Source organism: Mustelus asterias, unplaced genomic scaffold (genome assembly GCF_964213995.1).
Source record: "Mustelus asterias unplaced genomic scaffold, sMusAst1.hap1.1 HAP1_SCAFFOLD_3258, whole genome shotgun sequence".
In the NCBI taxonomy this organism is placed as follows: domain Eukaryota; kingdom Metazoa; phylum Chordata; class Chondrichthyes; order Carcharhiniformes; family Triakidae; genus Mustelus; species Mustelus asterias.
Window position 1 is genome coordinate 1 of NW_027593203.1, and position 26974 is coordinate 26974.

Genomic DNA, 26974 nt, shown 5'->3' on the forward strand with positions numbered 1-26974 from the left:
CTCTTTTAACAGGGGAATCCCTGACGGAGAGACTCCCCTCTTTAACAGGGTCCCCGATGGAGAGACTCCCTCTTTAACAGGGGTCCCTGACGGAGAGACTCCCTCTTTAACAGGGGAGTCCCTGACGGAGAGACTTCCTCTTTAACAGGAGTCCCCTGACGGAGAGACTCCCTCTTTAACAGGGGTCCCTGATGGAGAGACTCCCTCTTTAACAGGGGTCCCTGACGGAGAGACTCCCTCTTTAACAGGGGTCCCTGACGGAGAGACTCCCTCTTTAACAGGGGAGTCCCTGACGGAGAGACTTCCTCTTTAACAGGGGAGTCCCTGACGGAGAGACTCCCTCTTTAACAGGGATCCCTGACGGAGAGACTCCCGCTTTAACAGGGTCCCTGACGGAGAGACTCCCTCTTTAACAGGGAGTCCCTGACTGAGGGACTCCCTCTTTAACAGGGAGTCCCTGACTGAGGGACTCCCTCTTTAACATGGGTCCCCTAACCGAGAGACTCCCTCTTTAACAGGGGTCCCTAACCGAGAGACTCCCTCTTTAACAGGGTCCCTGACGGAGAGACTCCCTCTTTAACAGGGGTCCCTGACCGAGAGACTCCCTCTTTAACAGAGGGTCCCTGACTGAGAGACTCCCTCTTTAACAGGGTTCCCTGACGGAGAGACTCCCTCTTTAACAGGGAGTCCCTGACGGAGAGACTCCCTCTTTAACAGGGGAGTCCCTGACTGAGAGACTCCCTCTTTAACAGGGTTCCCTGACGGAGAGACTCCCTCTTTAACAGGGAGTCCCTGACGGAGAGACTCCCTCTTTAACAGAGGGGTCCCTGACTGAGAGACTCCCTCTTTAACAGGGTTCCCTGACGGAGAGACTCCCTCTTTAACAGGGAGTCCCTGACTGAGAGACTCCCTCTTTAACAGGGAGTCCCTGACGGGAGAGACTCCCTCTTTAACAGGGAGTCAGGGAGTCCCTGACGGAGAGACTCCCTCTTTAACAGGGAGTCCCTGACTGAGAGACTCCCTCTTTAACAGAGGGGTCCCTGATGGAGAGACTCCCTCTTTAACAGGGATCCCTGACTGAGAGACTCCCGCTTTAACAGGAGTCCCTGACGGAGAGACTCCCTCTTTAACAGGAGTCCCTGACGGAGAGACTCCCTCTTTAACAGAGGGGTCCCTGACTGAGAGACTCCCTCTTTAACAGGGAGTCCCTGACTGAGAGACTCCCTCTTTAACAGGGAGTCCCTGACGGAGAGACTCCCTCTTTAACAGGGAGTCCCTGACTGAGAGACTCCCTCTTTAACAGAGGGGTCCCTGATGGAGAGACTCCCTCTTTAACAGGGGTCTCTGACGGAGAGACTCACAGGGGTCCCTGACCGAGAGACTCCCTCTTTAACATGGGTCCCTGACCGAGAGACTCCCTCTTTAACATGGGTCCCTGACCGAGAGACTCTCTCTTTAACATGGGTCCCTGACGGAGAGACTTCCTCTTTAACAGGGGTCCCTGACGGAGAGACTCCCTCTTTAACAGGGATCCCTGACTGAGAGACTCCCGCTTTAACAGGAGTCCCTGACGGAGAGACTCCCTCTTTAACAGGGAGTCCCTGACGGAGAGACTCCCTCTTTAACAGAGGGGTCCCTGACTGAGAGACTCCCTCTTTAACAGGGTTCCCTGACGGAGAGACTCCCTCTTTAACAGGGAGTCCCTGACGGAGAGACTCCCTCTTTAACAGAGGGGTCCCTGACTGAGAGACTCCCTCTTTAACAGGGTTCCCTGACGGAGAGACTCCCTCTTTAACAGGGAGTCCCTGACGGAGAGACTCCCTCTTTAACAGGGAGTCCCTGACGGAGAGACTCCCTCTTTAACAGAGGGGTCCCTGACTGAGAGACTCCCTCTTTAACAGGGTTCCCTGACGGAGAGACTCCCTCTTTAACAGGGGAGTCCCTGATGGAGAGACTCCCTCTTGAACAGGAGAGTCCCTGACGGAGAGACTCCCTCTTTAACAGGGGCTTCTGAGGGAGAGACTCCCTCTTTAACAGGGGCTTCTGAGGGAGAGACTCCCTTTTTAACAGGGGTCCCTGATGGTCCACAGCAGACACCATCTCCCTGGCCCTGCACCCAACCCTGGGACACCTCGATAACAAGGACACCTCTGTCAGACTCCTATTTATTGACGACAGCTCCGCTTTCAACACCATTATTCCCACCAAACTCATCTCCAAACTCCGTGGCCTGGGCCTCGGCTCCTCCCTCTGCGACTGGATCCTGAACTTCCTAACCCACAGACCACAATCAGTAAGGATTGGCAACAACACCTCCTCCACGATCGTCCTCAACACCGGTGCCCCACAAGGCTGTGTTCTCAGCCCCCTCCTTATCCACCTCTGACTGTGCGGCCAAATTCCCCTCCAATTCGCGTTTCAAGTTTGCTGACGACACCACCGTAGTGGGTTGGATCTCAAACAATGACGAGACAGGGTACAGGAATGAGATAGGAAATCTGGTGAACTGGTGCGGCAACAATAATCTCTCCCTCAATGTCAACAAAACGAAGGAGATCGTCATCGACTTCAGGAAGTGTAAAGGAGAACATTCCCCTGTCTACATCAACGGGGACGAAGTAGAAAGGGTCGAGAGAGCTTCAGGTTTTTAAGTGTCCAGATCACCAACAACCTGTCCTGGTCCCCCCCACGCCGACACTATGGTTAAGAAAGCCCCACCAACGCCTCTACTTTCTCAGGAGGCAAAGGAAATTCGGCATGTCCGCTACGACTCTCACCAACTTTTACAGATGCCCCATAGAAAGCATCCTTTCCGGGTGTATCACAGCTCGGTCTGGGGCTCCTGCTCTGCCCAAGACCGCAAGGAACTACAAAGGGTCGTGAATGTAGCCCAGTCCCGTCACGCAAACCCCAGCCTCCCATCCATTGACTCCGTCGACACTTCCCGCTGCCTCGGGGAAAAGCAGCCGGCAGAATCAAGGACCCCCCCCCCCCCACACACCCCGGACATTCTCTCTTCCACCTTCTTCCGTCGGGAAAAAGATACAAAAGTCTGAGGTCACGTACCGACCGACTCAAGAACAGCTTCTTCCCTGCTGCTGTCAGACTTTTGAATGGACCGACCTCGCATTAAGTTGATCTTTCTCTACACCCCGAGCTGTGACTGTGACACTACATTCTGCACCCTCTCCTTTCCTTCTCCCCTCTGTACTCTATGAACGGTCTGCATAGCGCGCGAGAGACAATACTTTTCACTGAATCCCGATACAATAATAAATCCAATCATTACCTGTGATGTTGAACTGAGCTGTGTTCAGTTCCTGCAACAAGCGATCCAACTCGGAGAGGCCGCCGCCTACCATGGTCGAATTGCCAGTAGTGGAAGCCTCGCTGGTTTTGGGCTTGCAAACAGTGCTGTGTGGGGGGTGGGGAGAGGGATTTGGGGGAGGGTGAGAGAGAGAGAGCCAGACGCACAGTAACACACTGTCAGGAATTTAGTACCAAGACTACATTCGTATAGCGCCAGTCTTTCCCCAGTCTTTCCGCAGCGAGGGAAGATGTCAGAGGTGGAGAGGCTGAGGGAGGGGTGAGTTCCAGAACTTAGGGACACCTCCCCGGGCAACTGAAGGCACGGCCGCCAATGGCGGAGCGATGGGAATCGGGGGATGCTCGAGAGCCCGGAATTGGAGGAGCGCAGACATCTGGGAGGGTCGAAGGAGGTTACAGAGATAGGGAGGGGGTGTAGGGGGCTGGAGGGGGTTACAGAGATAGGGAGGGGGTGTAGGGGGCTGGAGGAGGTTACAGAGATAGGGAGGGGGTGTAGGGAGCTGGAGGGGGTTACAGAGATAGGGAGGGGGTGTAGGGGACTGGAGGAGGTTACAGAGATAGGGAGGGGTGTAGGGGCTGGAGGAGGTTACAGAGATAGGGAGGGGGTGTAGGGAGCTGGAGGGGGTTACAGAGATAGGGAGGGGGTGTAGGGGGCTGGAGGGGCTTACAGAGATAGGGAGGGGTGTAGGGGTCTGGAGGGGGTTACAGAGATAGGGAGGGGTGTAGGGGGCTGGAGGAGGTTACAGAGGTAGGGAGGGGGTGTAGAGGCTGGAGGAGGTTACAGAGATAGGGAGGGGGTGTAGGGGGCTGGAGGGGGTTACAGAGATAGGGAGGGGGTGTAGGGGGCTGGAGGAGGTTACAGAGATAGGGAGGGGGTGTAGGGGCTGGAGGAGGTTACAGAGATAGGGAGGGGTGTCGGGGGCTGGAGGAGGTTACAGAGATAGGGAGGGGTGTAGGGGCTGGAGGAGGTTACAGAGATAGGGAGGGGGTGTAGGGGCTGGAGGAGGTTACAGAGATAGGGAGGGGGTGTAGGGGGCTGGAGGAGGTTACAGAGATAGGGAGGGGTGTAGGGGCTGGAGGGGGTTACAGAGATAGGGAGGGGATGTAGGGGCTGGAGGAGGTTACAGAGATAGGGAGGGGTGTAGGGGGCTGGAGGAGGTTACAGAGATAGGGAGGTGGTGAAGGGGGTTAGAGGAGGTTACAGAGATAGGGAGGGGTGTAGGGGCTGGAGGAGGTTACAGAGATAGGGAGGAGGTGTAGGGGCTGGAGGTGGTTACAGAGATAGGGAGGGGTGTAGGGGGCTGGAGGAGGTTACAGAGATAGGGAGGGGGTGTAGGGGGCTGGAGGAGGTTACAGAGATAGGGAGGGGGTGTAGGGGGCTGAAGGAGGTTACAGAGATAGGGAGGGGGTGTAGGGGCTGGAGGAGGTTACAGAGATAGGGAGGGGGTGTAGGGGGCTGAAGGAGGTTACAGAGATAGGGAGGGGGTGTAGGGGGCTGGAGGAGGTTACAGAGATAGGGAGGGGTGCAGGGGCTGGAGGAAGTTACAAAGATAGGGAGGTTGTAGGGGCCGAAGGAGGTTACTGAGATAGGGAGGGGATGTAGGGGCTGGAGGAGGTTACAGAGATAGGGAGGGGGTGTAGGGACTGGGGGAAATTACAGAAATAGGGAGGGATGTATGGGCTGGAGGAGGTTGCAGAGACAGGGAGGGATGTCGGGGTGGAGAAAGTTACAGAGACAGAGAGGGATGTAGGGCTGGAGGAGGTTACAGAGATAGGGAGGGGTGCAGGGGCTGGAAGAGGTTACAGAGATAGGGAGGGTTGTTGGGGCTGGAGGAGGTTACAGAGATAGGGAGGGGGTGTAGGGGCTGGAGGAGGTTACAGAGATAGGGAGGGGGGTGTAGGGGGCTGGAGGTGGTTACAGAGATAGGGAGGGGGTGTAGGGGGCTGGAGGAGGTTACAGAGATAGGGAGGGGTGTAGGGGCTGGAGGAGGTTACAGAGATAGGGAGGGGTGTAGGGGCTGGAGGAGGTTACAGAGATAGGGAGGGGTGTAGGGGCTGGAGGAGGTTACAGAGATAGGTAGGAGGTGTAGGGGCTGGAGGAGGTTACAGAGATAGGGAGGGGTGTAGGGGCTGGAGGAGGTTACAGAGATAGGGAGGGGTGTAGGAGCTGGAGGAGTTTACAGCGATAGGGAGGGGTGTAGGGGGCTTGAGGATGTTACAGAGATAGGGAGGGGTGTAGGGACTGGAGGAGTTTACAGCGATAGGGAGGGGTGTAGGGGCTTGAGGATGTTACAGAGATAGGGAGGGGGTGTAGGGACTGGAGGAGGTTACAGAGATAGGGAGGGGTGAAGGGGCTTGAGGAGGTTATAGTGATAGGGAGGGGTGTCGGGGCTGGTGGAGGTTACAGAGATAGGGAGGGGTGTAGGGGGCTGGAGGAGGTTACAGAGATAGGGAGGGGTGTAGGGGCTTGAGGAGGTTACAGTGATAGGGGGGATGTAGGGGCTGGAGGTGGTTACAGAGATAGGGAGGGGTGTAGGGGCTGGAGGGGGTTACAGAGATAGGGAGGGGGTGTAGGGGCTGGAGGGGGTTACAGAGATAGGGAGGGGGTGTAGGGGCTGGAGGAGGTTACAGAGATAGGGAGGGGGTGTAGGGGCTGGAGGAGGTTACAGAGATAGGGAGGGTGTAGGGGCTGGAGGAGGTTACAGAGATAAGGAGTGGTGTCGGGGCTGGAGGAGGTTACAGAGATAGGGGGGGTGTAGGGGGCTGGAGGAGGTTACAGAGATAGGGAGGGGGTGTCGGGGTTGGAGGCGGTTACAGAGATAGGGAGGGGTGTAGGGGATGGAGGAGGTTACAGAGATAGGGAGGGGGTGTTGAAGCTGGAGGAGGTTACAGAGATAGGGAGGGGGTGTAGGGGCTGGAGGAGGTTACAGAGATAGGGAGGGGGTGTAGGGGATGGAGGAGGTTACAGAGATAGGGAGGGGGTGTAGGGGCTGGAGGAGGTTACAGAGATAGGGAGGGGGTGTAGGGGCTGGAGGAGGTTACAGAGATAGGGAGGGGGTGTAGGGGGCTGGAGGAGGTTACAGAGATAGGGAGGGGGTGTAGGGGATGGAGGAGGTTACAGAGATAGGGAGGGGGTGTAGGGGGTTGGAGGAGGTTACAGAGATAGGGAGGGGGTGTAGGGGGTTGGAGGAGGTTACAGAGATAGGGAGGGGGTGTAGGGGCTGGAGGAGGTTACAGAGATAGGGAGGGGTGTAGGGGCTGGAGGAGGTTACAGAGATAGGGAGGGGTGTAGGGGGCTGGAGGAGGTTACAGAGATAGGGAGGGGGTGTAGGGGCTGGAGGAGGTTACAGAGATAGGGAGGGGTGTAGGGGCTGGAGGAGCTTACAGAGATAGGGAGGGGTGTAGGGGGCTGGAGGGGGTTACAGAGATAGGGAGGGGTGTAGGGGGCTGGAGGAGGTTACAGAGATAGGGAGGGGTGTAGGGGCTGGAGGAGGTTACAGAGATAGGGAGGGGTGTAGGGGCTGGAGGAGGTTACAGAGATAGGGAGGGGTGTAGGGGCTGGAGGAGGTTACAGAGATAGGGAGGGGGTGTAGGGGCTGGAGGAGGTTACAGAGATAGGGAGGGGTGTAGGGGCTGGAGGAGGTTACAGAGATAGGGAGGGGGTGTAGGGGCTGGAGGAGGTTACAGAGATAGGGAGGGGTGTAGGGGTTGGAGGAGGTTACAGAGATAGGGAGCGGTGTAGGGGCTGGAGGAGGTTACAGAGATAGGGAGGGGTGTAGGGGGCGGGAGGAGGTTACAGAGATAGGGAGGGGTGTAGGGGGCTGGAGGAGGTTACAGAGATAGGGAGGTGTGTAGGGGGCAGGAGGGGGTTACAGAGATAGGGAGGTGTGTAGGGGGCTGGAGGAGGTTACAGAGATAGGGAGGTGTGTAGGGGGCTGGAAGAGGTTACAGAGATAGGGAGGGTTGTAGGGGCTGAAGGAGGTTACAGAGAAAGGGAGGGTTGTTGGGGCTGGAGGAGGTTACAGAGATAGGGAGGGACGCAGGGGACTGGAGGAGTTTACAGAGATAGGGAGGAGGTGAAGGGGCTGGAGGAGGTTACAGAGATAGGGAGGAGGTGTAGGGGCTGGAGGAGGTTACAGAGATGGGGGGTGTGGGGCTGGAGGAGTTTACAGAAGTGGGGAGGGGTGTAGGGACTGGAGGAGGTTACAGCGATAGGGAGGGGTGTAGGGGCTTGAGGATGTTACAGAGATAGGGAGGGGGTGTAGGGGCTGGTGGAGGTTACAGAGATAGGGCGGGGTGTAGGGGCTTGAGGATGTTACAGAGATAGGGAGGGGGTGTAGGGACTGGAGGAGGTTACAGAGATAGGGAGGGGTGAAGGGGCTTGAGGAGGTTACAGTGATAGGGAGCGGTGTAGGGGCTGGAGGAGGTTACAGAGATAGGGAGGGGGTGTAGGGGGGCTGGAGGAGGTTACAGAGTAGGGAGGGATGTAGGGGCTGGTGGTGGTTACAGAGATAGGGAGGGTGTAGGGGGCTGGAGGAGGTTACAGAGATAGAGAGTGGTGTATGGGGCTGGAGGAGGTTACAGAGATAGGGAGGGGGTGTAGGGGGCTGGAGGGGGTTACAGAGATAGGGAGGTGTGTAGGGGGCTGGAGGGGGTCACAGAGATAGGGAGGGGGTGTAGGGGGCTGGAGGGGGTTACAGAGATAGGGAGGGGGTGTAGGGGGCTGGAGGGGGTTACAGAGATAGGGAGGGGGTGTAGGGGGCTGGAGGGGGTTACAGAGATAGGGAGGTGTGTAGGGGGCTGGAGGGGGCTAGAGAGATAGACAGGGATGTAGGGGTGAGGCCATTCAACCCATCGAGCCGGCGCCAACACTCCCAAAGCATGTTTACCAGACCCGAACCTCGTAACCCCAAGTATTTGTGAGGTAATGCATTTTGGAAGGTCTAATACAGATAGGGAAATATACAGTTAGTGGCAGAACCCTTGGGAGTACTGATAGGCAGAGGGATCTGGGTGTACAGGTACACAGGTCACTGAAAGTGGCAACGCAGGTGGAGAAGGTAGTCAAGAAGGCATACGGCACGCTTGCCTTCATCGGCCGGGACATTGAGTTTATAAATTGGCAAGTCATGTTGCAGCTTTATAGAACCTTAGTTAGGCCGCACTTGGAATATAGTGTTCAATTCTGGTCGCCACACTACCAGAAGGATGTGGAGGCTTTGGAGAGGGTACAGAAAAGATTTACCAGGATGTTGCTCTGGTCTGGAGGGTGTTGGCTATGAGGAGAGGTTGGAGAAACTTGGGTTGTTCTCACTGGAACGACGGAGGTTGACGGGCGATCCGATAGAAGTCTACAAGATTATGAGGGACAGAGTGGATAGTCAGAAGCTTTTTCCCCCAGGGTGGAAGAGTCAGTTACTCGGGGAGCACAGGTTTAAGGTGCGAGGGGCAAGGTTTAAAGGAGATGTACGAGGCAGATTTTTTTACACAGAGGGTGGTGGGAGCCTGGAACTCGCTGCCGGGGGAGGGAGTGGAAGCGGAGACGGTGGTGAGTTTTAAGGGGCGTCTGGACAAATATATGAATAGGATGGGAATAGAGGGATACGGTCCCCGGAAGGGTCGGGGGTTTTAGTTCAGTCGGGGGCAGCATGGTCGGTGCAGGAGGGCCGAAGGGCCTGATCCTGTGCTGGAATCTTCTTTGTTCTTTGTTCTAACCTACACATCTTTGGACTCTAAGGGGCAATTTAGGACGGCCAATCAACCTAACCTACACATCTTTGGACTGTGGGAGGAAACTGGAGCACCCGGAGGAAACCCACGCAGACACGGGGAGAAAGTGCAAACTCCACACAGACAGTGACCCGAGCCGGGTTTCGAACCCAGGTCCCTCGCACTGAGAGGCAGCAGCGCTAACCCACTGTGCTACCGTGCTGTGGGAACGCTGCACTGTGGGAGGGTCAGTGCTGAGGGAGCGCCGCACTGTGGGAGGGTCGGTGCTGAGGGAGCGCCGCACTGTGGGAGGGTCAGTGCTGAGGGAGCGCTGCACTGTGGGAGGGTCAGTGCTGAGGGAGCGCCGCACTGTGGGAGGGTCGGTGCTGAGGGAGCGCCGCACTGTGGGAGGGTCAGTGCTGAGGGAGCGCCGCACTGTGGGAGGGTCAGTGCTGAGGGAGCGCCGCACTGTGTGAGGGTCAGTGCTGAGGGAGCGCCGCACTGTGGGAGGGTCAGTGCTGAGGGAGCGCCGCACTGTGGGAGGGTCGGTGCTGAGGGAGCGCCGCACTGTGGGAGGGTCAGTGCTGAGGGAGCACCGCACTGTGGGAGGGTCAGTGCTGAGGGAGCGCCGCACTGTGGGAGGGTCGGTGCTGAGGGAGCGCTGCACTGTGGGAGGGTCGGTGCTGAGGGAGCGCCGCACTGTGGGAGGGTCAGTGCTGAGGGAGCGCCGCACTGTGGGAGGGTCAGTGCTGAGGGAGCGCCGCACTGTGGGAGGGTCAGTGCTGAGGGAGTGCCGCACTGTGGGAGGGTCAGTGCTGAGGGAGCGCCGCACTGTGGGAGGGTCAGTGCTGAGGGAGCGCCGCACTGTGGGAGGGTCAGTGCTGAGGGAGCGCCGCACTGTGGGAGGGTCAGTGCTGAGGGAGCGCCGCACTGTGGGAGGGTCAGTGCTGAGGGAGTGCCGCACTGTGGGAGGGTCAGTGCTGAGGGAGCGCCGCACTGTGGGAGGGTCAGTGCTGAGGGAGTGCCGCACTGTGGGAGGGTCAGTGCTGAGGGAGCGCCGCACTGTGGGAGGGTCAGTGCTGAGGGAGCGCCGCACTGTGGGAGGGTCAGTGCTGAGGGAGCGCCGCACTGTGGGAGGGTCAGTGCTGAGGGAGCGCCGCACTGTGGGAGGGTCAGTGCTGAGGGAGTGCCGCACTGTGGGAGGGTCAGTGCTGAGGGAGCGCCGCACTGTGGGAGGGTCAGTGCTGAGGGAGCGCCGCACTGTGGGAGGGTCAGTGCTGAGGGAGCGCCGCCCTGTGGGAGGGTCAGTGCTGAGGGAGCGCCGCACTGTGGGAGGGTCAGTGCTGAGGGAGCGCCGCCCTGTGGGAGGGTCAGTGCTGAGGGAGCGCCGCACTGTGGGAGGGTCAGTGCTGAGGGAGCGCCGCACTGTGGGAGGGTCGGTGCTGAGGGAGCGCCGCACTGTGGGAGGGTCGGTGCTGAGGGAGCGCCGCACTGTGGGAGGGTCGGTGCTGAGGGAGCGCCGCACTGTGGGAGGGTCGGTGCTGAGGGAGCGCCGCACTGTGGGAGGGTCGGTGCTGAGGGAGTGCCGCACTGTGGGAGGGTCGGTGCTGAGGGAGCGCCGCACTGTGGGAGGGTCGGTGCTGAGGGAGCGCCGCACTGTGGGAGGGTCGGTGCTGAGGGAGCGCCGCACTGTGGGAGGGTCGGTGCTGAGGGAGCGCCGCACTGTGGGAGGGTCGGTGCTGAGGGAGCGCCGCACTGTGGGAGGGTCAGTGCTGAGGGAGCGCCGCACTGTGGGAGGGTCGGTGCTGAGGGAGCGCCGCACTGTGGGAGGGTCAGTGCTGAGGGAGCGCCGCACTGTGGGAGGGTCGGTGCTGAGGGAGCGCCGCACTGTGGGAGGGTCGGTGCTGAGGGAGCGCCGCACTGTGGGAGGGTCGGTGCTGAGGGAGCGCCGCACTGTGGGAGGGTCAGTGCTGAGGGAGCGCCGCACTGTGGGAGGGTCAGTGCTGAGGGAGCGCCGCACTGTGGGAGGGTCAGTGCTGAGGGAGCGCCGCACTGTGGGAGGGTCGGTGCTGAGGGAGCGCCGCACTGTGGGAGGGTCGGTGCTGAGGGAGCGCCGCACTGTGGGAGGGTCGGTGCTGAGGGAGCGCCGCACTGTGGGAGGGTCAGTGCTGAGGGAGCGCCGCACTGTGGGAGGGTCGGTGCTGAGGGAGCGCCGCACTGTGGGAGGGTCGGTGCTGAGGGAGCGCCGCACTGTGGGAGGGTCGGTGCTGAGGGAGCGCCGCACTGTGGGAGGGTCAGTGCTGAGGGAGCGCCGCACTGTGGGAGGGTCAGTGCTGAGGGAGCGCCGCACTGTGGGAGGGTCAGTGCTGAGGGAGCGCCGCACTGTGGGAGGGTCAGTGCTGAGGGAGCGCCGCACTGTGGGAGGGTCGGTGCTGAGGGAGCGCCGCACTGTGGGAGGGTCGGTGCTGAGGGAGCGCCGCACTGTGGGAGGGTCAGTGCTGAGGGAGCGCCGCACTGTGGGAGGGTCAGTGCTGAGGGAGCGCCGCACTGTGGGAGGGTCAGTGCTGAGGGAGTGCCGCACTGTGGGAGGGTCAGTGCTGAGGGAGCGCCGCACTGTGGGAGGGTCAGTGCTGAGGGAGTGCCGCACTGTGGGAGGGTCAGTGTCTGAATATTTCATAACTGAGTGTGTGGGAGGCAGTGTCAGAAAGGGTACAAGGCGTTCCCAGGAACGTGTCCCCGACAGGAAATCTCCAACACCTACAAACAGATCCTGGACGTCAGAATCTGAGAAATATTGGATATTCCAAAGGAAACCGGAAATGTCAAAGTGTCGAAAGAATCACTAAAGTCCAACTAACTCTCCTTCAGACTTTATCCCAAATAACAGCGTTCCATACACTGTCCTTTCCCCCTCTGGGACCGGGTGTCACAGTGCGTTAGATACACTGTCCTTTCCCCCTCTGGGACCGGGTGTCACAGTGCGTTAGATACACTGTCCTTTCCCCCTCTGGGACCGGGTGTCACAGTGCGTTAGATACACTGTCCTTTCCCCCTCTGGGACCGGGTGTCACAGTGCGTTATATTTACCTGTAGAGATGGTCTTTATCCCCACTTACAGCCCCCGATCGGTTTTGCAAAGCTGCTTGTGCTGATCGCACAGTCTGAAAGAGAATGGGGGAGTGATTGATCAGGAGATATCTGTACAGTGACTGGTGTCTCTCAGTCCTCTCTCTCTCTCTCGGGGAGACATCTGTACACTGACTGGTGTCTCTCAGTCCCCTCTCTCTCTCTCGGGGAGACATCTGTACACTGACTGGTGTCTCTCAGTCCCCTCTCTCTCTCTCAGGGAGATATCTGTACACTGACTGGTGTCTCTCAGTCCCCTCTCTCTCTCTCTCAGGGAGATATCTGTACACTGACTGGTGTCTCTCAGTCCCCTCTCTCTCTCTCAGGGAGATATCTGTACACTGACTGGTGTCTCTCAGTCCCCTCTCTCTCTCAGGGAGATATCTGTACACTGACTGGTGTCTCTCAGTCCCCTCTCTTTCTCAGGGAGATATCTGTACACTGACTGGTGTCTCTCAGTCCCCTCTCTCCCTCTCTCTCAGGGAGATATCTGTACACTGACTGGTGTCTCTCAGTCCCCTCTCTCCCTCTCTCTCAGGGAGATATCTGTACACTGACTGGTGTCTCTCAGTCCCCTCTCTCTCTCTCAGGGAGATATCTGTACACTGACTGGTGTCTCTCAGTCCCCTCTCTCTCTCAGGGAGATATCTGTACACTGACTGGTGTCTCTCAGTCCTCTCTCTCTCTCTCTCAGGGAGATATCTGTACACTGACTGGTGTCTCTCAGTCCCCTCTCTCTCTCAGGGAGATATCTGTACACAGACTGGTGTCTCTCAATCCCCTCTCTCTCTCAGGGAGATATCTGTACACTGACTGGTGTCTCTCAGTCCCCTCTCTCTCAGGGAGATATCTGTACACTGACTGGTGTCTCTCAGTCCCCTCTCTCCCTCTCTTTCTCAGGGAGATATCTGTACACTGACTGGTGTCTCTCAGTCCCCTCTCTCCCTCTCTCTCAGGGAGATATCTGTACACTGACTGGTGTCTCTCAGTCCCCTCTCTCTCTCTCAGGGAGATATCTGTACACTGACTGGTGTCTCTCAGTCCCCTCTCTCTCTCTCTCAGGGAGATATCTGTACACTGACTGGTGTCTCTCAGTCCCCTCTCTCTCTCAGGGAGATATCTGTACACAGACTGGTGTCTCTCAATCCCCTCTCTCTCTCAGGGAGATATCTGTACACTGACTGGTGTCTCTCAGTCCCCTCTCTCTCTCTCAGGGTGATATCTGTACACTGACTGGTGTCTCTCAGTCCTCTCTCTCTCTCTCAGGGAGATATCTGTACACTGACTGGTGTCTCTCAGTCCCCCCTCTCTCTCAGGGAGATATCTGTACACTGACTGGTGTCTCTCAGTCCCCCCTCTCTCTCTCAGGGAGATATCTGTACACTGACTGGTGTCTCTCAGTCCCCTCTCTCTCAGGGAGATATCTGTACACTGACTGGTGTCTCTCAGTCCCCTCTCTCTCAGGGAGATATCTGTACACTGACTGGTGTCTCTCAGTCCCCTCTCTCTCTCTCTCAGGGAGATATCTGTAGAGTGACTGGTGTCTCTCAGTCCCCTCTCTCTCTCTCAGGGAGATATCTGTACACTGACTGGTGTCTCTCAGTCCCCTCTATCTCTCTCTTAGGGAGATATCTGTACACTGACTGGTGTCTCTCAGTCCCCTCTCTCTCTCTCAGGGTGATATCTGTACACTGACTGGTGTCTCTCAGTCCTCTCTCTCTCTCTCAGGGAGATATCTGTACACTGACTGGTGTCTCTCAGTCCCCCCTCTCTCTCTCAGGGATATATCTGTACACTGACTGGTGTCTCTCAGTCCCCCCTCTCTCTCTCAGGGAGATATCTGTACACTGACTGGTGTCTCTCAGTCCCCTCTCTCTCAGGGAGATATCTGTACACTGACTGGTGTCTCTCAGTCCCCTCTCTCTCAGGGAGATATCTGTACACTGACTGGTGTCTCTCAGTCCCCTCTCTCTCTCTCTCAGGGAGATATCTGTACACTGACTGGTGTCTCTTAGTCCCCTCTCTCTCTCTCAGGGAGATATCTGTACACTGACTGGTGTCTCTCAGTCCCCTCTCTCTCTCTCGGGGTGATATGTGTACACTGACTGGTGTCTCTCAGTCCTCTCTCTCTCTCTCAGGGAGATATCTGTACACTGACTGGTGTCTCTCAGTCCCCTCTATCTCTCTCTTAGGGAGATATCTGTACACTGACTGGTGTCTCTCAGTCCCCTCTCTCTCTCTCAGGGTGATATCTGTACACTGACTGGTGTCTCTCAGTCCTCTCTCTCTCTCTCAGGGAGATATCTGTACACTGACTGGTGTCTCTCAGTCCCCCCTCTCTCTCTCAGGGATATATCTGTACACTGACTGGTGTCTCTCAGTCCCCCCTCTCTCTCTCAGGGAGATATCTGTACACTGACTGGTGTCCCTCAGTCCCCTCTCTCTCAGGGAGATATCTGTACACTGACTGGTGTCTCTCAGTCCCCTCTCTCTCAGGGAGATATCTGTACACTGACTGGTGTCTCTCAGTCCCCTCTCTCTCTCAGGGAGATATCTGTACACTGACTGGTGTCTCTCAGTCCTCTCTCTCTCTCTCTCAGGGAGATATCTGTACACTGACTGGTGTCTCTCAGTCCTCTCTCTCTCTCTCAGGGAGATATCTGTACACTGACTGGTGTCTCTCAGTCCCCTCTCTCTGTCTCAGGGAGATATCTGTTACCTGTTGCGGTGTGTAGGCGGGTGGCGGAGGTTGCTGGGATCCTCCTGTGCTCAGTCTCTGTCCGTTGCTGTGCAGAATGGGGCTGCAGATGGTGGCCGTGTCCATGGGCCGATTCCTGGGTGCCTCGGGGAGCAGCGAGGGCCTCTTGGAGATGTGGGAGGTGGTGGTCTCGAGGTCTGCTAACAGCGCATCTGTGGAGAGAGGGCAGAGAGGGAGAGAGAGCGGTTAGAGGGACCATCTATCCAATAGACCCAAACAGCCCATCTGTAATGGGATGGTTACTGAGAGAGATACAGAGGGAGGGAGAGAGAGAGAGAGAGAGACTGGGAGAGAGAGAGAGACTGGACGAGGGAGAGAGACTGGGGGAGAGAGAGAGACTGGGGGAGAGAGAGACTGGGAGAGAGAGAGAGACAGGGAGAGAGAGACTGGGAGAGGGAGAGAGACTGGGGGAGAGAGAGACTGGGGGAGAGAGAGACTGGGGGAGAGAGAGACTGGGGGAGAGAGAGACTGGGGGAGAGAGAGACTGGGGGAGAGAGAGACTGGGGGAGAGAGAGACTGGGGGAGAGAGACTGGGAGAGAGAGAGACTGGGAGAGAGAGAGACTGGGAGAGAGAGAGAGAGACTGGGAGAGGGAGAGAGAGACTGGGAGAGAGAGAGACTGGGAGAGAGAGAGAGACTGGGGGAGAGAGAGAGACTGGGAGAGAGAGAGAGACTGGGAGAGAGAGAGACTGGGAGAGAGAGAGAGACTGGGAGAGAGAGAGACTGGGAGAGAGAGAGACTGGGAGAGGGAGAGAGAGACTGGGAGAGGGAGAGAGACTGGGAGAGAGAGAGAGAGACTGGGAGAGGGAGAGAGACTGGGGGAGAGAGAGACTGGGAGAGAGAGAGACTGGGAGAGAGAGAGAGACTGGGAGAGAGAGAGAGACTGGGAGAGAGAGAGACTGGGAGAGAGAGAGAGACTGGGAGTGAGAGAGACTGGGAGAGAGAGAGACTGGGAGAGGGAGAGAGAGACTGGGAGAGGGAGAGAGACTGGGAGAGAGAGAGAGAGACTGGGAGAGGGAGAGAGACTGGGGGAGAGAGAGACTGGGAGAGAGAGAGAGACAGGGAGAGAGAGACTGGGAGAGGGAGAGAGACTGGGGGAGAGAGAGACTGGGGGAGAGAGAGACTGGGGGAGAGAGAGACTGGGGGAGAGAGAGACTGGGGGAGAGAGAGACTGGGGGAGAGAGAGACTGGGGGAGAGAGAGACTGGGGAGAGAGACTGGGAGAGAGAGAGACTGGGAGAGAGAGAGACTGGGAGAGAGAGAGAGAGACTGGGAGAGGGAGAGAGAGACTGGGAGAGAGAGAGACTGGGAGAGAGAGAGAGACTGGGGGAGAGAGAGAGACTGGGAGAGAGAGAGAGACTGGGAGAGAGAGAGACTGGGAGAGAGAGAGAGACTGGGAGAGAGAGAGACTGGGAGAGAGAGAGACTGGGAGAGGGAGAGAGAGACTGGGAGAGGGAGAGAGACTGGGAGAGAGAGAGAGAGACTGGGAGAGGGAGAGAGACTGGGGGAGAGAGAGACTGGGAGAGAGAGAGACTGGGAGAGAGAGAGAGACTGGGAGAGAGAGAGAGACTGGGAGAGAGAGAGACTGGGAGAGAGAGAGAGACTGGGAGTGAGAGAGACTGGGAGAGAGAGAGACTGGGAGAGGGAGAGAGAGACTGGGAGAGGGAGAGAGACTGGGAGAGAGAGAGAGAGACTGGGAGAGGGAGAGAGACTGGGGGAGAGAGAGACTGGGAGAGAGAGAGACTGGGAGAGAGAGAGACTGGGAGAGAGAGAGACTGGGAGAGAGAGAGAGAGAGTGGGGCAGAGAGAGAGTGGGGCAGGGAGAGAGTGGGGCAGGGAGAGACTGGGGGAGAGAGAGACTGGGGGAGAGAGAGAGAAACTGGGAGAGAGAGATTGGGAGAGAGAGAGTGAGACTGGGAGAGAGAGAGAGAGAGACTGGGACAGAGAGAGAGAGAGAGAGACTGGGAGAGAGAGGGACTGGAGAGAGAGAGAGAGACTGGGAGAGAGAGAGAGAGAGTGGGGCAGAGAGAGACTGGGAGAGAGAGAGACTGGGGGAGAGAGAGACTGGGGGAGAGAGAGACTGGGGGAGAGAGAGATTGGGGGAGAGAGAGACTGGGGGAGAGAGAGACTGGGGGAGAGAGAGACTGGGAGAGAGAGAGACTGGGAGAGAGAGGGACTGGAGAGAGAGAGAGAGACTGGGAGAGAGAGAGAGAGAGTGGGGCAGAGAGAGACTGGGAGAGAGAGAGACTGGGGGAGAGAGAGACTGGGAGAGAGAGAGAGACTGGGAGAGAGAGAGAGACTGGGGGAGAGAGAGACTGGGAGAGAGAGAGACTGGGAGAGAGAGAGACTGGGAGAGAGAGAGAGACTGGGGGAGAGAGAGAGACTGGGAGAGAGAGAGAGACTGGGAGAGAGAGAGAGACTGGGAGAGAGAGAGAGACTGGGAGAGAGAGAGAGACTGGGGGAGAGAGAGAGACTGGGAGAGAGAGAGACTGGGAGAGAGAGAGACTGGGAGAGAGAGAGAGACTGGGAGAGAGAGAGACTGGGAGAGAGAGAGACTGGGAGTGAGAGAGACTGGGAGAGAGAGAGACTGGGGGAGAGAGAGACTGGGAGTGAGAGAGACTGGGAGAGAGAGAGACTGGGGGAGAGAGAGACTGGGAGAGAGAGAGACTGGGAGAGAGAGAGACTGGGAGTGAGAGAGACTGGGAGAGAGAGAGACTGGGGGAGAGAGAGACTGGGAGAGAGAGAGACTGGGGGAGAGAGAGACTGGGAGAGAGAGAGACTGGGGGAGAGAGAGACTGGGAGAGAGAGAGAGAGACTGGGAGAGAGAGAGACTGGGAGAGAGAGAGAGGGAGGGAGAAGGAGACGGGGGGGGGGGGGGGGGGGGGTGGGGGTGGTGGGGGTGAGAGGGGGAGGCAAAAAGCAGCAGACACCGAATAGAAAGAGAGGGGGATAGAGCGAAGATCAGAGGAGGATGAACAGAATGTGACACGGACAGAGAGAGAGAGATGCAAAGAGAGAGAGAGGTGCAGCATGGTGCAAATGGACACAAACTCTGATAAATATTGCAGAGACACGCTTAGAGGGTGAGGGATTTAAACACAGAGTGGACAAACTGTATATAATAGTCCAGAGACCCCAAAAACTGTAGAGGGAGCTTTACTCTGTATCTAACCCCGTGCTGTACCTGTCCTGGGAGTGTTTGATGGGGACAGTGTAGAGGGAGCTTTACTCTGTATTTAACCCCGTGCTGTACCTGTCCTGGGAGTGTTTGATGGGGGGACAGTGTAGAGGGAGCTTTACTCTGTATCTAACCCCGTGCTGTACCTGTCCTGGGAGTGTTTGATGGGGGACAGTGTAGAGGGAGCTTTACTCTGTATCTAACCCCGTGCTGTACCTGTCCTGGGAGTGTTTGATGGGGGACAGTGTCGAGGGAGCTTTACTCTGTATCTAACCCCGTGCTGTACCTGTCCTGGGAGTGTTTGATGGGGGACAGTGTAGAGGGAGCTTTACTCTGTATCTAACCCCGTGCTGTACCTGTCCTGGGAGTGTTTGATGGGGGACAGTGTAGAGGGAGCTTTACTCTGTATCTAACCCCGTGCTGTACCTGTCCTGGGAATGTTTGATGGGGACAGTGTAGAGGGAGCTTTACTCTGTATCTAACCCCGTGCTGTACCTGTCCTGGGAGTGTTTCATGGGGACAGAGTAGAGGGAGCTTTACTCTGTATCTAACCCCGTGCTGAACCTGTCCTGGGAGTGTTTGATGGGGGACAGTGTAGAGGGAGCTTTACTCTGTATCTAACCCCGTGCTGTACCTGTCCTGGGAGTGTTTGATGGGGGACAGTGCAGAGGGAGCTTTACTCTGTATCTAACCCCGTGCTGTACCTGTCCTGGGAGTGTTTGATGGGGGACAGTGTAGAGGGAGCTTTACTCTGTATCTAACCCCGTGCTGTACCTGTCCTGGGAGTGTTTGATGGGGGACAGTGTAGAGGGAGCTTTACTCTGTATCTAACCCCGTGCTGTACCTGTCCTGGGAATGTTTGATGGGGACAGTGTAGAGGGAGCTTTACTCTGTATCTAACCCCGTGCTGTACCTGTCCTGGGAGTGTTTCATGGGGACAGAGTAGAGGGAGCTTTACTCTGTATCTAACCCCGTGCTGAACCTGTCCTGGGAGTGTTTGATGGGGGACAGTGTAGAGGGAGCTTTACTCTGTATCTAACCCCGTGCTGTACCTGTCCTGGGAGTGTTTGATGGGGACAGTGTAGAGGGAGCTTTACTCTGTATCTAACCCCGTGCTGTACCTGTCCTGGGAGTGTTTGATGGGGGACAGTGTAGAGGGAGCTTTACTCTGTATCTAACCCCGTGCTGTACCTGTCCTGGGAGTGTTTGATGGGGGACAGTGCAGAGGGAGCTTTACTCTGTATCTAACCCCGTGCTGTACCTGTCCTGGGTGTGTTTGATGGGGGACAGTGCAGAGGGAGCTTTACTCTGTATCTAACCCCGTGCTGTACCTGTCCTGGGAGTGTTTGATGGGGGACAGTGTAGAGGGAGCTTTACTCTGTATCTAACCCCGTGCTGTACCTGTCCTGGGAGTGTTTGATGGGGGACAGTGTAGAGGGAGCTTTACTCTGTATCTAACCCCGTGCTGTCCCTGTCCTGGGAGTGTTTGATGGGGGACAGTGTAGAGGGAGCTTTACTCTGTATCTAACCCCGTGCTGTACCTGTCCTGGGAGTGTTTGATGGGGGACAGTGTAGAGGGAGCTTTACTCTGTATCTAACCCCGTGCTGTACCTGTCCTGGGAGTGTTTGATGGGGGACAGTGTAGAGGGAGCTTTACTCTGTATCTAACCCCGTGCTGTCCCTGTCCTGGGAGTGTTTGATGGGGACTGTGTAGAGGGAGCTTTACTCTGTATCTAACCCCGTGCTGTCCCTGTCCTGGGAGTGTTTGATGGGGACAGTGTAGAGGGAGCTTTACTCTGTATCTAACCCCGTGCTGTACCTGTACTGGGAGTGTTTGATGGGGGACAGTGTAGAGGGAGCTTTACTCTGTATCTAACCCCGTGCTGTACCTGTCCTGGGAGTGTTTGATGGGGGACAGTGTAGAGGGAGCTTTACTCTGTATCTAACCCTGTGCTGTGCTTATGGGTGGTGGATCTCAGGGTGTGATTGATACATACCGAATATAACGACACGGGGGCAAAGAATGGACCACAATTCTTGTGCGTCACCTACAGAGAGACAGACAGACATCTTTGACGCAACAGGGGCAACAAGCATTCGCATGGACAGCAGAGAGACTGAGAGACAGAGGGACACAGATTCTCACAAACAACTGAGGACATTCAGCCCATCGAACCTGTACTATCCAAGAACGGATATAGGCCATACAAGGGTGTTACAGCAAGGGCATGTGGGATATATCAGAGTGTTACAGTGAGGGGTGTGGGGTATATCAGAGTGTTACAGTGAGGGGTGTGGGGTATATCAGAGTGTTACAGTGAGGGGTGTGGGGTATATCAGAGTGTTACAGTGAGGGGTGTGGGGTATATCAGAGTGTTACAGTGAGGGGTGTGGGGTATATCAGAGTGTTACAGTGAGGGGTGTGGGGTATATCAGAGTGTTACAGTGAGGGGTGTGGGGTATATCAGAGTGTTACAGTGAGGGGTGTGGGGTATATCAGAGTGTTACAGTGAGGGGTGTGGGATATATCAGAGTGTTACAGTGAGGGCATGTGGGATATATCAGAGTGTTACAGTGAGGGGTGTGGGGTATATCAGAGTGTTACAGTGAGGGGTGTGGGGTATATCAGAGTGTTACAGTGAGGGGTGTGGGGTATATCAGAGTGTTACAGTGAGGGGTGTGGGATATATCAGAGTGTTACAGTGAGGGGTGTGGGATATATCAGAGTGTTACAGTGAGGGGTGTGGGGTATATCAGAGTGTTACAGTGAGGGGTGTGGGGTATATCAGAGTGTTACAGTGAGGGGTGTGGGGTATATCAGAGTGTTACAGTGAGGGGTGTGGGGTATATCAGAGTGTTACAGTGAGGGGTGTGGGGTATATCAGAGTGTTACAGTGAGGGGTGTGGGGTATATCAGAGTGTTACAGTGAGGGGTGTGGGGTATATCAGAGTGTTACAGTGAGGGGTGTGGGGTATATCAGAGTGTTACAGTGAGGGGTGTGGGGTATATCAGAGTGTTACAGTGAGGGGTGTGGGGGATATCAGAGTGTTACAGTGAGGGCATGTGGGATATATCAGAGTGTTACAGTGAGGGGTGTGGGGTATATCAGAGTGTTACAGTGAGGGCATGTGGGATATATCAGAGTGTTACAGTGAGGGGTGTGGGGTATATCAGAGTGTTACAGTGAGGGGTGTGGGGTATATCAGAGTGTTACAGTGAGGGGTGTGGGGTATATCAGAGTGTTACAGTGAGGGGTGTGGGGTATATCAGAGTGTTACAGTGAGGGGTGTGGGGTATATCAGAGTGTTACAGTGAGGGGTGTGGGGTATATCAGAGTGTTACAGTGAGGGGTGTGGGATATATCAGAGTGTTACAGTGAGGGGTGTGGGGTATATCAGAGTGTTACAGTGAGGGCATGTGGGATATATCAGAGTGTTACAGTGAGGGGTGTGGGGTATATCAGAGTGTTACAGTGAGGGGTGTGGGGTATATCAGAGTGTTACAGTGAGGGGTGTGGGGTATATCAGAGTGTTACAGTGAGGGGTGTGGGGTATATCAGAGTGTTACAGTGAGGGGTGTGGGGTATATCAGAGTGTTACAGTGAGGGGTGTGGGGTATATCAGAGTGTTACAGTGAGGGGTGTGGGATATATCAGAGTGTTACAGTGAGGGGTGTGGGGTATATCAGAGTGTTACAGTGAGGGCATGTGGGATATATCAGAGTGTTACAGTGAGGGGTGTGGGATATATCAGAGTGTCACAGTGAGGGGTGTGGGGTATATCAGTGTGTTACAGTGAGGGGTGTGGGGTATATCAGTGTGTTACAGTGAGGGGTGTGGGGTATATCAGAGTGTTACAGTGAGGGGTGTGGGATATATCAGTGTTACAGTGAGGGGTATGGGGTATATCAGAGTGTTACAGTGAGGGGTGTGGGGTATATCAGAGTGTTACAGTGAGGGGTGTGGGGTATATCAGAGTGTTACAGTGAGGGGTGTGGGGTATATCAGAGTGTTACAGTGAGGGGTGTGGGGTATATCAGAGTGTTACAGTGAGGGGTGTGGGATATATCAGTGTTACAGTGAGGGGTATGGGGTATATCAGAGTGTTACAGTGAGGGGTGTGGGGTATATCAGAGTGTTACAGTGAGGGGTGTGGGGTATATCAGAGTGTTACAGTGAGGGGTGTGGGGTATAGTGTTACAGTGAGGGGTGTGGGGTATATCAGAGTGTTACAGTGAGGGGTGTGGGGTATATCAGTGTGTTACAGTGAGGGGTGTGGGATGTATCAGAGTGTTACAGTGAGGGGTGTGGGGTATATCAGAGTGTTCCCGTGAGGAGTGTGTGATATATCAGAGTGTTACAGTGAGGGGTGTGGGGTATATCAGAGTGTTACAGTGAGGGGTGTGGGATATATCAGAGTGTTACAGTGAGGGGTGTGGGATATATCAGAGTGTTACAGTGAGGGGTGTGGGGTATATCAGAGTGTTACAGTGAGGGGTGTGGGATGTATCAGAGTGTTACAGTGAGGGGTGTGGGGTATATCAGAGTGTTACAGTGAGGGGTGTGGGATGTATCAGAGTGTTACAGTGAGGGGTGTGGGGTATATCAGAGTGTTACAGTGAGGGGTGTGGGATATATCAGAGTGTGACAGTGAGGGGTGTGGGATATATCAGAGTGTTACAGTGAGGGGTGTGGGGTATATCAGAGTGTTACAGTGAGGGGTGTGGGATGTATCAGAGTGTTACAGTGAGGGGTGTGGGGTATATCAGAGTGTTACAGTGAGGGGTGTGGGGTATATCAGAGTGTTACAGTGAGGGGTGTGGGATATATCAGAGTGTTACAGTGAGGGGTGTGGGGTATATCAGAGTGTTACAGTGAGGGGTGTGGGATATATCAGAGTGTTACAGTGAGGGGCGTGGGATATATCAGAGTGTTACAGTGAGGGGTGTGGGATGTATCAGAGTGTTACAGTGAGGGGTGTGGGGTATATCAGAGTGTTACAGTGAGGGGCGTGGGATATATCAGAGTGTTACAGTGAGGGGTGTGGGATGTATCAGAGTGTTACAGTGAGGGGTGTGGGATATATCAGAGTGTTACAGTGAGGGGTGTGGGGTATATCAGAGTGTTACAGTGAGGGGTGTGGGATATATCAGAGTGTTACAGTGAGGGGTGTGGGGTATATCAGAGTGTTACAGTGAGGGGTGTGGGATGTATCAGAGTGTTACAGTGAGGGGTGTGGGGTATATCAGAGTGTTACAGTGAGGGGTGTGGGATATATCAGAGTGTTACAGTGAGGGGTGTGGGATATATCAGAGTGTTACAGTGAGGGGTGTGGGGTATATCAGAGTGTTACAGTGAGGGGTGTGGGATGTATCAGAGTGTTACAGTGAGGGGTGTGGGGTATATCAGAGTGTTACAGTGAGGGGTGTGGGGTATATCAGAGTGTTACAGTGAGGGGTGTGGGATGTATCAGAGTGTTACAGTGAGGGGTGTGGGGTATATCAGAGTGTTACAGTGAGGGGTGTGGGGTATATCAGAGTGTTACAGTGAGGTGTGTGGGGTATATCAGAGTGTCACAGTGAGGGGTGTGGGATATATCAGAGTGTTACAGTGAGGGCTGTGGGGTATATCAGAGTGTTACAGTGAGGGGTGTGGGGTATATCAGTGTGTTACAGTGAGGGGTGTGGGATATATCAGAGAGTTACAGTGAGGGGTGTGGGGTATATCAGTGTGTTACAGTGAGGGGTGTGGGATATATCAGAGAGTTACAGTGAGGGGTGTGGGATATATCAGAGTGTTACAGTGAGGGGTGTGGGATATATCAGAGAGTTACAGTGAGGGGTGTGGGGTATATCAGTGTGTTACAGTGAGGGGTGTGGGATATATCAGAGTGTTACAGTGAGGGGTGTGGGATATATCAGAGTGTTACAGTGAGGGGTGTAGGGTATATCAGAGTGTTACAGTGAGGGGTGTGGGGTATATCAGAGAGTTACAGTGAGGGGTGTGGGGTATATCAGAGTGTTACAGTGAGGGGTGTGGGGTATATCAGAGTGTTACAGTGAGGTGTGTGGGATATATCAGTGTGTTACAGTGAGGGGTGTGGTGTATATCAGAGTGTTACAGTGAGGGGTGTGGGGTATATCAGAGTGTTACAGTGAGGGGTGTGGGGTATATCAGAGTGTTACAGTGAGGGGTGTGGGGTATATCAGAGTGTTACAGTGAGGGGTGTGGGGTATATCAGAGTGTTACAGTAGGGGTGTGGGGTATATCAGAGTGTTACAGTGAGGGGTGTGGGGTATATCAGAGTGTTACAGTGAGGGGTGTGGGGTATATCAGAGTGTTACAGTGAGGGGTGTGGGGTATATCAGAGTGTTACAGTGAGGGGTGTGGGGTATATCAGAGTGTTACAGTGAGGGGTGTGGGGCTATATCAGAGTGTTACAGTGAGGGGTGTGGGGTATATCAGAGTGTTACAGTGAGGGGTGTGGGGTATATCAGAGTGTTACAGTGAGGTGTGTGGGGTATATCAGAGTGTTACAGTGAGGGGTGTGGGATATATCAGAGAGTTACAGTGAGGGGTGTGGGGTATATCAGAGTGTTACAGTGAGGGGTGTGGGGTATATCAGAGTGTTACAGTGAGGGGTGTGGGGTATATCAGAGTGTTACAGTGAGGGGTGTGGGGTATATCAGTGTTACAGTGAGGGGTGTGGGGTATAGTGTTACAGTGAGGGGTGTGGGGTATATCAGAGTGTTACAGTGAGGGGTGTGGGATATATGAGAGTGTCACAGTGAGGGGTGTGGGGTATATCAGAGTGTTACAGTGAGGGGTGTGGGGTATATCAGAGTGTTACAGTCAGGGGTGTGGGGTATATCAGAGTGTTACAGTGAGGGGTGTGGGGTATATCAGAGTGTTACAGTCAGGGGTGTGGGGTATATCAGAGTGTTACAGTGAGGGGTGTGGGGTATATCAGAGTGTTACAGTGAGGGGTGTGGGGTATATCAGAGTGTTACAGTCAGGGGTGTGGGGTATATCAGAGTGTTACAGTGAGGGGTGTGGGGTATATCAGAGTGTTACAGTGAGGGGTGTGGGGTATATCAGAGTGTCACAGTGAGGGGTGTGGGGTATATCAGAGTGTTACAGTGAGGGGTGTGGGGTATATCAGAGTGTTACAGTCAGGGGTGTGGGGTATATCAGAGTGTTACAGTGAGGGGTGTGGGGTATATCAGAGTGTTACAGTGAGGGGTGTGGGATATATCAGAGTGTTACAGTGAGGGGGTGTGGGGTATATCAGACTGTTACAGTGAGGGGTGTGGGGTATATCAGAGTGTTACAGTGAGGGGTGTGGGGTATATCAGAGTGTTACAGTGAGGGGTGTGGGGTATATCAGAGTGTTACAGTGAGGGGTGTGGGGTATATCAGAGAGTTACAGTGAGGGGTGTGGGGTATATCAGACTGTTACAGTGAGGGGTGTGGGGTATATCAGTGTTACAGTGAGGGTGTGGGGTATCTCAGAGTGTTACAGTGAGGGGTGTGGGGTATATCAGAGTGTTACAGTGAGGGGTGTGGGGTATATCAGAGTGTTACAGTGAGGGGTGTGGGGTATATCAGAGTGTTACAGTGAGGGGTGTGGGGTATATCAGAGTGTTACAGTGAGGGGTGTGGGGTATATCAGTGTTACAGTGAGGGGTGTGGGATATATCAGAGTGTTACAGTGAGGGGTGTGGGGTATATCAGTGTTACAGTGAGGGGTGTGGGATATATCAGACTGTTACAGTGAGGGGTGTGGGGTATATCAGAGTGTTACAGTGAGGGGTGTGGGGTATATCAGAGTGTTACAGTGAGGGGTGTGGGGTATAGTGTTACAGTGAGGGGTGTGGGGTATATCAGAGTGTTACAGTGAGGGGTGTGGGGTATATCAGAGTGTTACAGTGAGGGGTGTGGGGTATATCAGAGTGTTACAGTGAGGGGTGTGGGGTATATCAGAGAGTTACAGTGAGGGGTGTGGGGTATATCAGAGTGTTACAGTGAGGGGTATATCAGAGTGTTACAGTGAGGGGTGTGGGGTATATCAGAGTGTTACAGTGAGGGGTGTGGGATATATCAGAGTGTCACAGTGAGGGGTGTGGGGTATATCAGAGTGTTACAGTGAGGGGTGTGGGGTATATCAGAGTGTTACAGTCAGGGGTGTGGGGTATATCAGAGTGTTACAGTGAGGGGTGTGGTATATATCAGACTGTTACAGTGAGGGGTGTGGGGTATATCAGAGTGTTACAGTGAGGGGTGTGGGGTATATCAGAGTGTTACAGTGAGGGGTGTGGGATATATCAGAGTGTTACAGTGAGGGGTGTGGGGTATATCAGTGTTACAGTGAGGGGTGTGGGGTATATCAGAGTGTTACAGTGAGGGGTGTGGGGTATATCAGTGTTACAGTGAGGGGTGTGGGGTATATCAGAGTGTTACAGTGAGGGGTGTGGGGTATATCAGAGTGTTACAGTGAGGGGTGTGGGGTATATCAGAGTGTTACAGTGAGGGGTGTGGGGTATATCAGAGTGTTACAGTGAGGGGTGTGGGGTATATCAGAGTGTTACAGTGAGGGGTGTGGGGTATATCAGAGTGTTACAGTGAGGGGTGTGGGGTATAGTGTTACAGTGAGGGGTGTGGGGTATATCAGAGTGTTACAGTGAGGGGTGTGGGGTATATCAGAGTGTTACAGTGAGGGGTGTGGGGTATATCAGAGTGTTACAGTGAGGGGTGTGGGGTATATCAGAGTGTTACAGTGAGGGGTGTGGGGTATATCAGAGTGTTACAGTGAGGGGTGTGGGATATATCAGAGTGTTACAGTGAGGGGTGTGGGGTATATCAGAGTGTTACAGTGAGGG

The 26974-nt window shown here is 55.2% G+C and overlaps 1 protein-coding gene across 1 annotated transcript; it reads right to left on the minus strand.

Annotated features, from left to right (window-relative positions):
- Positions 1-3289: 3289 nt before the first annotated feature.
- Positions 3290-20139, minus strand: LOC144490417 (transforming growth factor beta-1-induced transcript 1 protein-like; the record flags this gene model as incomplete). Its single annotated transcript, XM_078208160.1, has 4 exons — positions 20094-20139; positions 14882-15072; positions 12124-12197; positions 3290-3414 (listed from the first exon to the last, which is right to left on the minus strand). Coding segments are annotated over exons 2-4 (304 nt in total), but the record flags the coding sequence as incomplete, so codon positions are not given.
- Positions 20140-26974: the final 6835 nt, after the last annotated feature.